The sequence below is a fragment of the Anolis sagrei genome, chromosome X (assembly GCF_037176765.1).
Source record: "Anolis sagrei isolate rAnoSag1 chromosome X, rAnoSag1.mat, whole genome shotgun sequence".
Lineage (NCBI taxonomy): Eukaryota > Metazoa > Chordata > Lepidosauria > Squamata > Dactyloidae > Anolis > Anolis sagrei.
This window is the reverse complement of record NC_090034.1, coordinates 11,314,332-11,327,923: the sequence shown is the minus strand read 5'-3', so window position 1 is coordinate 11,327,923 and position 13,592 is coordinate 11,314,332. Positions and strand designations below refer to the sequence as shown.

The window sequence follows — 13,592 nt, the reverse complement described above, 5'->3', positions numbered from 1 at the left end:
AAATCCCAGCAACTACGACTCCCAAATGTCAAGGACTATTTTCCCCAAACTCCACCAGGATTCACATTTGGGCATATTTGTGCCAAGTTTGGTCCAGATCCATAATGGTTTGAGTCCACAGTGCTCTCTGGATGTAGGTGAACTACAACTCCAAAATTCAAGATCATTGCCCATCAAGCCCTTGTAGTATTTTCTGTTGGTCATGGAAGTTCTGTGTGCCAAGACCGGTTCAATTCCATTGTTGGTAGAATTCAGAATGCTCTTTGATTGTAGGTGAACTATAAATCCCAGCAACTACAACTCCCAAATGACAAAATCAATCCTCCCCCAACCCCACTAGTATTCAAATGTGGGAGTATTGGGTATTTGTGCCAAATTTGGTCCAGGGAATGAAAAGACATCCTGCATATCAGATATTTACATTACAATTTGTAACAATAGCAAAACTACAGTTATGACGTAGCATCAAAATAATGTTATGGTTGGGGGTCACCACAACATGAGGAACTGTATTAAGGGGTCGCGGCATTAGGAAGGCTGAGAAACACTGTTCTAGGGTATCTGAGGAAGCGTTTCATAATGTTCTTTCTGCGACTGAGAGCTAAAAGTGTAACTAAAATGACCCCTCCCTTGTCTTCTAGAGCTATGAGGGTTATCCAGAAAGTAAGGTTACAAGGCATGTAGTTCTCATGGGGAGTTTTCGCGGGGGGAGTTGGTACCAGTGCCATGTAGCGGGAAGCCTGTGGAAGCAAATAAGCCGTGCCTGTCATTAGTAACTCATCGACTGTCATTGTGGCGAAGGTTAGAGAGGAGCGTCCTCATTCCGTTCAAGTGCGAAGTTCATGCTGTAATATGCTACCTAAATGATAAGGGCATGAACGCCGCTGCAATTCATCGCAAAATCGTTTCAGTTTATGGAGAAGATAGTCTGTGACAAAATGGGTACGGAAAATATTGTAAGACCGTGAAGAAACTTTGCAGAGCCATCCAAAACAAGTGTCGTGGGATGCTGACAGCGGGGGGCGTGGGTTGCGTGGGGGGCGGAGGGGGAGGAGGGAAGGATTGAGTCAGGGCGGGAAGGGGCGGGGCGGCGAAGGGAGGGGGCGTGACTTCCTGGAGGGGGCGTGGGAGGAGGGAAGGATTGAGTCAGGGCGGGAAGGGGTGGGGCGGCAAAGGGAGGGGGTGTGGTTTGCGGCGAGGGAGCGTTGGCCGACAATGTGCACGCAGGTGGGACTCGCACCAGGGCGCTTCTGCGCAGGCTCCCTTTGTTTTCGAAATTGTGGGTTTGTGAAATGTTGTTTGCTATTTCGATGAGATTTGCGCATACCTTGTGGGTTGAGGTATGTGCAAGGGAAATTTGGTAAATTTTCGTCAAGGTTTTTTTGAGTTTTGCTGTCTTGTTGGACGCCCTTTCCATTTTTATATATATATAGATTCTTTGCATTTTTAAAAAATCTTGCAACCTTGCTTTCCAGATAACCCTCGTATTTTGGGGTAAAATGTTTAGACCCATGACCCGAAAAAATGGCCCTGAGCACCACATATGGTCCATGGCTCATACTCTTGAGACAAAGGAGGATACATATAGAGAGAGGCAAGTGGTTTCTTACTCCCGGGATTTGAACCGCTGACCTTCCAGTCTGCTAAACCACCTCAGACTCTGTCTAAGTTTTGGTGCTCAACCCTCACCTTCTTTACTGTCCAGCATTGGTTCCTTCAGCAAACAGGAAGGTGGGCCTTGGCCTTGGATGGGGCTGGGAGCTGGGCTGAGGCCCCCGTTGCCATCCGGCTGGTCCTTGCCCCTCATCTCCTCCTGCCAAAGGGTGGACTTGGTGGTCGGGACCTTCTCTGCGCCAGGGATGTTGCTGCTGGTGACTGCCATTTTGGCCGGGCCAGGTTCCTGGAAGGCAAAAAGACTGTTTTAATGCAATTGCAGAGGGAACCAACCTCCTTCAGAGAAAGGGCAAATTGGTTATTACTAATTAATATACACCTGCCGCTCATGAAAGATTTGGACAAGAGGAAAAGAGAGGAGTTGAAGACATGGTGCACAAATTCCACAGCCTAAACAACAACTTGGATGATGAGGACACCATTCAACAGCTCTCTGTAGAAACCTGGCCTCCACAACAACACGGTTGTTAAACCCACACCTTCCCCCCAGGTAACTTTGCAGGCTGAACGCAAATCATCAGATGCTGGGCCTAAATTAATGGAGAAAACACCTACATAGCTGCCACTTTCAGTAATAATCAGGGCACCCAAATACCTGGGAGTCACTCTGGACCGTGTTCTGACCTACAAGAAGCATTGCCTGAATATCAAGCAAAAAGTGGGTGCTAGAAACAATAACATATGAAAGCTGACTGGCACAACCTGGGGATCACAACCAGACACAGTGAAAACATCTGCCCTTGTGCTATGCTACTCTGCTGCTGAGTATGCATGCCCAGTGTGGAACACATCTCACCACGCTAAAACAGTGGATGTGGCTCTTAATGAGACATGCTGCATTATCATGGGTGTCTGCGCCCTACACCACTGGAGAAATTACACTGTTTATACGGTATTGCACCACCTGACATCCGCCGGGAAGTAGCAGCCAATAGTGAAAGGACCAAGGAAGTGACATCTCTGGCCCATCCCTTGTTTGGGTATCAGCCAGCACGTCAAGGACTTAAATCAAGAAATAGTTTTCTAAGATCTACAGAGACACTTGCTGGAACACCTCAGCAAGCGAGAGTCCAAAAGTGGCAGGCTCAAACCCAGAACCTCAACCAATGGCTGATACCAAATGAGAGACTCCCCCTTGAGCACACAGAAGACTGGGCGACTTGGAAGGCACTGAACAGACTGCGCTCTGGCACCATGAGATGCAGAGCCAACCTCAAGAAATGGGGCCACAAAGTGGAATCCACAACATGCGAGTGTGGAGAAGAGCAAACCACTGACCACCTGCTGCGATGCACCCTGAGCCCTGCCACATGAACAATGGAGGACCTTCTTGCAGCAACACCAGAGGCACTCCAAGTGGCCAGATACTAGTCAAAGGAAATTTAATCAACTACCAAGTGTGCAAACTCTGTGGTTTTTTTAACCTGTTTGTTTGTTTTGTTCTGTTAGAAATGTAATACAATGGTCTGGTTGCGGATGACACGATAAATAAATAAATAAATTACTTTTGGTTAAATTAAGCAGGCTTAGGTGGTTTCTACTGGAGAGATAACACAGACGTTTAACAAATTATAATAAGTAGCATTGGTGGGTTTTACTTCCCTTTCCTGATTTCTTGGAAGGTGGTAGCATTTGAGTCTTTATGTATACATAGTTATATACGACTTTAAAACAGCCCTCCCCTCTCTGGTCATCTTCCACCTTTTCCTAGCATTCTGGTTCACAGCATGAAACTTAAGGAGCTGGGCATGTTTAGCCTGAAGAAGGGAAGGCTGAGAGGAGATATGATAGCCGTGTATAAATATGTGAGAGGAAGCCAAAGGGAGGAGGGAGCAAGTTTGTTTTCTGCTTCCCTGGAGACTAGGACGCAATGGAACAATGGCTTCAAACTACAAGAGAGGAGATTCCATCTGAACATGAGGAAGAACTTCCTGACTGTGAGAGCCGTTCAGCAGTGGAACTCTCTGCCCCCGAGTGTGGTGGAGGCTCCTTCTTTGGAAGCTTTTAAACAGAGACTGGATGGCCATCTGTTAGGGGTGATTTGAATGCAATATTCCTGCTTCTTGGCAGAATAGGGTTGGACTGGATGGCCCAGGAGGTCTCCTCCAACTCTTTGATTCTATGATTCTTCCCACTCCACTTTCAGAAACGCTGAAGGCCACTGCAAATACAACGCATATATACTAAGATCTTATTTATAGATTTTGTTAGGCTGCCAAATAGCACAAAAGCAGCTCCACCAGGGACCGGCTAACGAAAGACTTCCCGTAGATAAAAGGGGAGCCAAGCCGTTGAGCTTACAAAAGAGGAGAATGGAAGAGCTTTTAATAGGCTTTCCAAGAGGGCAGGAGTCAGGAATGGGGGTGAAAAAGGGAGCAGAGCAGAAAAGGCAAATTTAGACATCTGACTCAGTGATGTGTATAAACACAGGAACCTGGTCCATGTCCAGGAATGAGTTCTATTAAAAAAATGGGGGTCTATTTTTATAGAGACTGTTAGGCAGCCTTCCATGTCCATCAAATCAGTGTCTACCTTCTACCTTTAAGGCTGTGTCTTTCCAAGATCTAATTGCAGCCGCTCCCTCTTTGCAACAAAGCTAACACTTCTCTTGGTGAACCATTTGAACGTGAAGCGACGTGAAGCATCTCAGGGGCACCAAAGACCCCAAACAATCTTGTAAGGTAGCACAAGGAGCCATGGATACCAGACGACACCAAATTGGGAGGGATAGCCAATAGTCCAGAGGACAGGAGCAGAATTCAAAACGATCTTGACAGATTAGAGAGATGGGCCAAAACTAACAAAATGAAGTTCAACAGTGACAAATGCAAGATACTCCACTTTGGCAGAAAAAATGAAATGCAAAGATACAGAATGGGGGACAATGCCTGGCTCGAGAGCAGTACGTGTGAAAAAGATCTTGGAGTTCTCATGGACAACAAGTTAAACATGAGCCAACAATGTGATGTGGTGGCAAAAAAAGCCAATGGGATTTTGGCCTGCATCAATAGGAGCATAGTGTCTAGGTCCAGCGAAGTAATGCTACCCCTCTATTCTGCTTTGGTTAGACCACATCTGGAATATTGTGTCCAATTCTGGGCACCACAATTCAAGAGAGATATTGACAAGCTGGAATGTGTCCAGAGGAGGGCGACTAAAATGATCAAGGGTCTGGAGAACAAGCCCTATGAGGAGCGGCTTAGGGAACTGGGCATGTTTAGCCTGAAGAAGAGAAAGCTGAGAGGAGATATGATAGCCATGTATAAATATGTGAGAGGAAGCCACGGGGGGAGGGGGGGGAGCAAGCTTGTTTTCTGCTTCCCTGGAGACTAGGATGCGGAACAATGGCTTCAAACTACAAGAGAGGAGATTCCATCTGAACATTAGGAAGAACTTCCTGACTGTGAGAGCCGTTCAGCAGTGGAACTCTCTGCCCCGGAGTGTGGTGGAGGCTCCTTCTTTGGAAGCTTTTAAGCAGAGGCTGGATGGCCATCTGTCAGGGGTGATTTGAATGCAATATTCCTGCTTCTTGGCAGGGGGTTGGACTGGATGGCCCATGAGGTCTCTTCCAACTCTTTGATTCTATGATTCTATGATTCTATGAAGAACAAGTGTGAGCTGTGATATATAGCTTTTTTTCGTATCTGAGAAACTACAAGTCGCTTCTGGTGTGAGAGAATTGACAATGCCCAGGGGACGCCCAGATGTTTTACCATCCTTATGGGAGGCTTCTCTCATGTCCCTGCATGGGGAGCTAGAGCTGACAGAGGGAGCTCAACCCGCTCTCCCCGGATTCGAACCACCGACCTGTTGGTCTGCAGTCCTGCTGGCACAAGTGTTTAATCCAATGCTCCACTATTGATTAAAAGGTAAAGGTAAAGGTAGCCCCCTGACATTAAGTCCAGTCATGTCTGACTCTGGGATGTGGTGCTCATCTCCATTTCTAAGCCGAAGAGCCGGCGTTGTCCGTAGACACTTCCAAGGTCATGTGGCCGGCATGACTGCATGGAACGCCGTTACCTTCCCGCCAGAGCAGTACCTATTGATCTACTCACATTTGCATGTTTTCGAACTGCTAGGTTGGCAGAAGCTAGGGCTGACAGCGGAAGCTCACGCCGCTCCCCGGAATCGAACCTGTGACCTTTTGATCAACAAGCTCAGCAGCTCAGTGCTTTAACCCACTGCGCCACCGGGAGCTCCACCATTGATTAGCCATTGATTAAAGAGGTTTCAAAGGATGGTAATGGATGCTAATGGAGTTCTGCCCCACAACTCTGTGTTTTTTGAGTTCCATTTAAACTTCCTGCTCCTATTTTATCTCATCATAGTCTGTTAATTGTTTTTTTAATTTGGAATATGTGGCCTGCTCATTGTTATCTCTATCGTGATTGCGTCTATTGGAATTTTTAATGTATTTTAATGTTATTATTACTATTATTATTTTAATGTCATTTTGATAATGTTGTTGTTGTCTGATGTATATGCTTTGATTTTATTGCTGTATTATGTTGCCGGGCTTGGCCTCATGTAAGCCGCTCCGAGTCCCCATCGGGGAGATGGTGACGAGGTAGAAATAAAGATTATTATTATTATTATTATTATTATTATTATTATGGTAGAATCATAGAATCATCGAATCAAAGAGTTGGAAGAGACCTTATGGGCCATCTAGTCCAAGCCCCCACCAAGAAGCAGGAATATTGCATTCAAAGCACCCCTGACAGATGGCCATCCAGCCTCTGTCTAAAAGCTTCCAAAGAAGGAGCCTTCACCACACTCCGGGGCAGAGAGTTCCACTGCTGAACGGCTCTCACAGTCAGGAAGTTCTTCCTCATGTTCAGATGGAATGGTAACTGCTGGAAAGGCATCATAATACATGAGGAGCCCCCGATGGCAAAGTGGATTAAACCCTTGTGCTGGCAGGACTAAAGACTGACAGGTCGCAGGTTCGAATCTGGGGAGAGCATGGATGAGCTCCCTCTGTCAGCTCCAGCTCGCTATGCGGGGACATGAGAGAAGCCTCCCACAAGGATGGTAAAACATCATAACATCCGGGCGTCCCCTGGGCAACGTCCTTGCAGACGGCCAATCCTCTCACACCAGAAGCTACTTGCAGTTTCTCAAGTCGATCCTGACACAACCAAAAAAAAAATTCATAATACACAGAAATCCTTTTCCCTATTTCTCTCATGTCCCCGCATGGGAAGCTGAAGCTTAGAACAGCGGTTCTCAACCTGGGGGTTGCGACTCCTAGAAGGATCAATCTGCAATTTGTGAGGGGTCATGCCACCGCCTCCTGGTGGCGCAGTGGGTAAACCCCTGTGCCGGCAGGACTGAAGACCGACAGGTTGCAGGTTCGAATCCAGGGAGAGCATGGATGAGCTCCCTCTGTCAGCTCCAGCTCGCTATGCGGGAACATGAGAGAAGCCTCCCACAAGGATGATAAAACATCAAACATCCGGGCGTCTGCTGGGCAACGTCCTTGCAGACGGCCAATCCTCTCACACCAGAAGCGACTTGCAGTTTCTCAAATCACTCCTGACACAACCAAAAAAAAATCATAATTTAGGATATCTGCATGTCTACCCTCCTCCAAACACCCCACCTGTCATGCCCAGCACTTTTCAATTTTAATTTTAATTATTACATTTGGCTCAGCCATTGTTTTTAACTGTGTCACTGCGTGTTAATGTTACTGCTTGCTTTTGTTTTATTTTGCTGTATTATTGTTGTTCTTTATTGTTGAATTTTGGGCTTGGCCTCGTGTAAGCCGCACCAAGTCCTTCGGGAGATGGTAGCGGGGTACAAATAAAGGATTATTATTATTATTATTATTATTATTATTATTATTATTATGCACAGAAATCCTTTTCCACATTTCTCTCATGTCCCCGCATGGGAAGCTAAAGCTGACAGATGGGAGCTCATACATAGCTGGCTGGGAGATTTCAAATAGTAGTGGTGTGTGATAAGGTCATTGCAAAAGAAGTCCAGAGTTGTGAAGGTGACCATACAACAGCTGGCTCATTTGGAAAGTGGAGGCTGGTGGCATTTTGTCCAGACTAGTTCTAAGCAAATGACATGCCTTTTCGATCCTTCTATCCTTCCCCAACTCCCCCTCTTTGCTGCAGAGAGAGACCCCCTCCACTTTGGCTGGGACGCAACCACCCCAGGCTCCTCCTCGCCTGGCCTTTCCCTCTCCAAAACCCTATTTCCCTTATTTGGTGCTCACGAGCTCAAATCCTGTCATGTTTCCAAGATGTTGCTGCAGCAACCAAGTATTATTCTAAAAAAATTAAAATGATAAAATTATCCTGCCAGCATTTCCCACCCGCACCCCTTTTTTCCCTGTGCTTTTGTTCTGCTTCCAAAAACCAAAGAGAAAGGGAGGGTTGTGGGGGCAGAACGTACCCCTTGAAACCCCTGCCTTTCTGCCCCTTGCTCTTAGCACCCAGAATCAAAATGGAAAGATGGAAATGGTCCAGGTTAGTTCCTCTGAAACATGTGCACACGCCTGCGTAGTGGGCAGCCACTGCCCCCAAAAGACTGCTTCCAAAGACTCGATGCACAGCTGCAGAGGGACCCCCAAAATGTGAGTTTGGTAGTCCAAAAAAGAAAGATGAGTTTGTATTGTCGAAGGCTTTCATGGCTGGAATCACTAGGTTCTTGTGGGTTTTTTTCGGGCTATAGAGCCATGTTCTAGAGGCATTTCTCCTGACGTGGGGGTGCTATATGGGAAGTTTGGCTCAATTCTATCGTTGGTGGGGTTCAGAATGATCTTTGATTGTAAGTAAACTATAAATTGCATCAACTGTAACTCCCAAATGTCAAGTATTTTTCCCCAAACTCCACCAGTGTTCACATTTGGGCATATTGAGTATTTGTGCCAAGTTTGGTTCAATTCCGTTGTTGGTGGAGTTCAGAATGCTCTTTGATTGTAGGTGAACTATAAATCCCAGAAACAACAACTCCCAGATGACAAAAAAAAATCCCCCCCCCCCCAACCCCCAATTTGAATACCCCACCATCACCAGTATTCAAATTCGGGCATATGGGGTATTTGTGCCAAATTTGATCCAGTGAATGAAAATACACCCTGCATATCAGATATTTACATTACAAATCATAACATAAAAGATGTGAAGTAGCAACAAAAATAATTTTATGGTTGAGGGCCACCAGAAGACGAGAAACTGTATGAAGGAGGCTTGGCATTAGGAAAGTTGAGAACCACTGAGCTAGTCTGTCCTTGGCTGGTGGTGGCTCCTTTTCTCGGTTCAGGAAGAGGCACCAAAAAACCCTTTCAGTTTAGACATGTATTGCCGAAGGCTTTCATGGCTGGAATCACTAGGTTCTTGTGGGTTTTTTCGGGCTATATGGCCATGTTCTAGAGGCATTTCTCCTGACGTTTCGCCTGCATCTATGGCAAGCATCCTCAGAGGTTGTGAGGTCTGTTGGAACTAGGCAAAAGGGTTTATATATCTGTGGAATGGCTGGGGTGGGGCAAAGAGCTCTTCTCTGCTGGAGCTAGGTGTGAATGTTTCAACTGACCACCTTCATTAGCATTTGAAGGCCTGGCTGAGCCTAGGAAAATCTTTTGTTGAGAGGTGTTAATCTGTGCCTGGTTGTTTCCACTCTGTTGTTTTGCTGTTGTAATTTTAGAGAACACAGAAATTTGTAATTTGAGAACACAGAAATGCTGGACCACACCAACAACCACCATGTCAGACTACACAGAGAAGCCATTGAAATCCACAAGCATGTGGACAATTTCAACAGAAAGGAAGAGACCATGAAAATGAACAAAATCTGGCTACCAGTATTAAAAAACTCTAAGATTACAACAGCAAAACAACAGAGAGGAAACAACCAGGCACAGATTAACACCTCCCAGCAAGAGATTTTCCCAGGCTCAGGCAGGCCTTCAAATGCTAATGAAGGTGATCAGATGAAAAATTCACACCTGACTGCAGCAGGGAAGAGATTTTTGCCCCACCCCAGCCATTCCACAGATATATAAACCCATTGTCCTATTTCCAACAGACCTCACTACCTCTGAGGATGCTTGCCATAGATGCAGGCGAAACGTCAGGAGAAATGCCTCTAGAACATGGCTCTATATCCCGAAAAAACCCACAAGAACCTAAAGATGAGTTTCCTTTTAACTATATTTCCTTATACAAGGTTTGTATCTGTTGTCTGCTCTAATATTTTCCAAGCTGCCTCGAGTCCCTCTTTTTAAGTGTTGGAAGAGACCTCATGGGCCATCCAGTCCAACCCCCTGCCAAGAAGCAGGGATATTGCATTCAAATCCCCCCTGACAGATGGCCATCCAGGCTCTGTTTAAAAGCCTCCAAAGAAGGAGCCTCCACCACACTCCGGGGCAGAGAGCTCTACTCTCTGTGGATGAGGGCCGGAAAATCTATGCCAGTGGTTCTCAACCTTCCTAATGCCATAACCCCTTAATACACTTCCTCGTCTTATGGTGACCCCCCAACCATAAAATTATTTTTGTTACTACTTCATAAGTGTCATTTTGCTGCTGTTGTGAATCGTAATGTAAATATCTGGTATGCAGGATGTACATTCATTCACTGGACCAAATTTGGCACAAATACCCAATACTGGTGGGGTTGGTGGGGGGGGGGGGGGATTGATTTTATCCTGTGGGATTTGTAGTTGCTGGGATTTATAGTTCACCTACAATCAAAGAGCATTCTGAACTCCACTAATGATGGAATTGAACCAAACTTGGCAGACAGAACTCCCATGACCAACAGAAAATACTGGAAGGGTTTGATGGGCATTGACCTTGAGTTTGAGAGTTGTAGTTCACCTACATCCAGAGAGCACTGTGGACTCAAACAATGATAGATCTGGCACGAATTCCCAGTATGCCCAAATGAGAACACTGGTGGAGTTTGGGGGAAACAGACCTAGACATTTGGGAGTTGTCGTTGCTGGGATTTATAGTTCGCCTACCATCAAAGAGCATTCTGAACCCTACCAATGATTGAATTGGGCCAAACTTCCCACACAGAACCCCCATGCCCAACAGAAAATACTGTTTTCTGATGGTCTTTGGTGACCCCTCTGACAACCCCTCGCGACCCCTCCAGGGGTCCTGACCCCCAGGTTGAGAAACACTGATCTATGCACACGGATTACAAGGCTCTTTTATGTGGCCTTTTGTATTCTATAGTTCTAGGACATGTAATGAAAAAATGGAGAATATTGCTAAGAAAAAGAAAGGTCTTGCTAACTTGCTTCCTCCTTGCCTTCCTTAAACAAACAAACAAACAAAGGCACCAGCTAAAGCCAGACACAAAAGAATGTGGGCACAACAGCTGCAAGCTTAAGAGCAAAAGGTTTCTATGCTCTCGTTTTGGAGAGAAGTGTGCCAAGGAAAGGGCCATGCTGTGCTGTGACTGGAGGTCATTCCCCATAACTCACCTGTGGAGTTGGGGGCTCCACTTTCCTCTTCTTCTTTTGATTCTGCTTGTTGGTTCTGGGGTAGACAACTAACATCTCCAGCCACCTGAAAGCGAGAGAGAGAAGCAAGGGAAAAGTCAGATATGTTCCAAGGAAAGGCAATGGACAGATGGGTGGATGCAACAAGAAGTAACTCTGGAGGGACAAAATCAGAAGCTTTCCCACCTTCCCAAAACAAAAGGAAGAACGGCTCTTTCCAAACGAGAACTGGATGCTACATTCACACATTTCAACAGAAAGAGGTGAATTTGAGAAACAACGTTGAGGAATGCACCACGCTAAGACATTGGTTGTCCAATCATACACCGCATTCATGTGTCACAGAGTGTTCTTAGTGCTTGGGCATTAAAGTAAAAAACAAAATGCTCTTTGGAAGAGAGCAGTTCAGCAGTGGAGAGTTCAGCAGTGGAACTCTCTGCCCCGGAGTGTGGTGGAGGCTCCTTCTTTGGAAGCTTTTAAGCAGAGGCTGGATGGCCATCTGTCAGGGGTGATTTGAATGCAATATTCCTGCTTCTTGGCAGGGGGTTGGACTGGATGGCCCACGAGGTCTCTTCCAACTCTTTGATTCTATGATTCTATGAGAGCACCTCCGAATGGGAACCTTGCTTGCCACGTTTTCCTTTGATCACAAAATCAGCTTCTAAATCTGTCCATTTATATGTGTAACACTTAGAACAGCGGTTCTCAACATGGGGGTTGCGACTCCTAGAAGGTTCAATCTGCAATTTGTGAGGGGTCTTGCCACCGCCTCCTGGTGGCGCAGTGAGTTAAACCCCTGTGCCGGCAGGACTGAAGACCAACAGGTTGCAGGTTTGAATCCGGGGAGAGGTGGATGAGCTCCCTCTATCAGCTCCAGCTCCTCATGCATGGACATGAGAGAAGCCTCCCACAAGGATGATAAAACATCAAATCATCTGGGCGTCCCCTGGGCAACATCCTTGCAGACAGCCAATTCTCTCACACCAGAAGCGACTTGCAGTTTCTCAAGTCGCTCCTGACACGACAAAAAAACAAAAAAAACCCGCCTCCTTCAGCCCTGCCTCCCCGGTATGTCTGCCGGGCCCCTCTGCCAGCTGAACAGCCAGCTGAGCTGCCTTCTCTTCTCCCACAGAGTGCTGCCATTTTTGACTTGTTCCCCTCCTCTGCCTCCTCATCACTTCTAAACCCAGCTGGGTGTCCTGCAGAGGGAGGTGCAGTCCTCCAGGTCACCTAGGGTCACTCTCTCTTGCAGACCAGGCGCTGCCTTCCTGTGCAATGCCTCACCTCCTCTCCTTCCCTCCACCAACCCATGGGGTTGCCAAAGTGAGAGGGCATCATGGATGGCACCCCCTGCATGCTCTCCATGATGCCCTCTCCCTTCGGCAACATCATGGATGGATGCGGGAGAGGGAAGGCGGCAATGCCCCAATGTGTAGTGTGGGCCGCTCCTGCGGCCGTGCCTGTCACCTGCTGCTACCGCCTTCTCCTCTGCTGCTGTCATTTTTATTGCCGGTGTCACCATGAGGCTGGGAGACGTGGTGGAAGGAGGCGCGGCAGACCTGGAGACCCAGTACTTGGACATACGGGGCAAGAAGGGCGTGATATAAATAAATACATAAATTTAATATTTATGGTGGGGGGTCACCACAACATGAGGAAATGTATTAAACTGTCGCAGCATTTGAAAGGTTGAGAATCAGTGGCTTAGCAGATACCTAGACACATCTTTACCCCCCAAGTGGGTGCTAGAAACAATATCATACGAAAGCTGAATGCACAACCTGAGGATCACAACCAGACACAGTGAAGACATCTGCCCTTACGCTATGCTACTCTGCTGCTGAATATGCATGCCCAGTGTGGAACACATCTCACCACGCTAAAACAGTAGATGTGGCTCTTAATGAGACATTCCACATTATCACGGGGTGTCTGCGCCCTACACCACTGGAAAAATTACACTGTTTAGCCGATATTGCACCACCTGACATCCGCCGGGAAGTAGCAGCCAATAGTGAAAGGACCAAAGCAGTGACATCTCCAGCTCATCCCCTGTTTGGGTATCAGCCAGCACGTCAACGACTTAAATCAAGAAATAGTTTTCTAAGATCTACAGAGACACTCGCTGGAACACCACAGCAAGCGCAAGTTCAAAAGTGGCAGGCTCAAACCCAGAACCTCAATCAATGGCTGATACCAAATGAGAGACTCCCCCCTGGGCACACAGAGGACTGGGCGACTTGGAAGGCGCTAAACAGACTGCGCTCTGGCACCACAAGATGCAGAGCCAACCTTCAGAAATGGGGCTACAAAGTGGAATCCACGACATGCGAGTGTGGAGAAGAGCAAACCACTGACCACCTGCTGCAATGCAACCTGAGCCCTGCCACATGTACAATGGGGGACCTCCTTGAGGCAACACCAGAGGCACTCCGTGACCAGATACT

The 13,592-nt window shown here is 46.9% G+C and overlaps 1 protein-coding gene across 5 annotated transcripts in view; it reads right to left on the bottom strand.

Annotated features, from left to right (window-relative positions):
* The window catches only part of LOC137097892 (myosin phosphatase Rho-interacting protein-like), a 198,252-nt gene that overhangs the window by 78,383 nt on the left and 106,277 nt on the right, over window positions 1-13,592 (bottom strand). For all 5 annotated transcript variants that reach the window (XM_067473267.1, XM_067473269.1, XM_067473268.1 and 2 more), the window contains exons 5-6: window positions 11,128-11,212; window positions 1,690-1,900 (exon numbers count right to left, since the gene is read on the bottom strand). In XM_067473267.1, coding sequence (XP_067329368.1) covers window positions 1,690-1,900; window positions 11,128-11,212 — 296 coding nt within the window. The remainder of the gene's footprint in view (window positions 1-1,689; window positions 1,901-11,127; window positions 11,213-13,592) is intronic.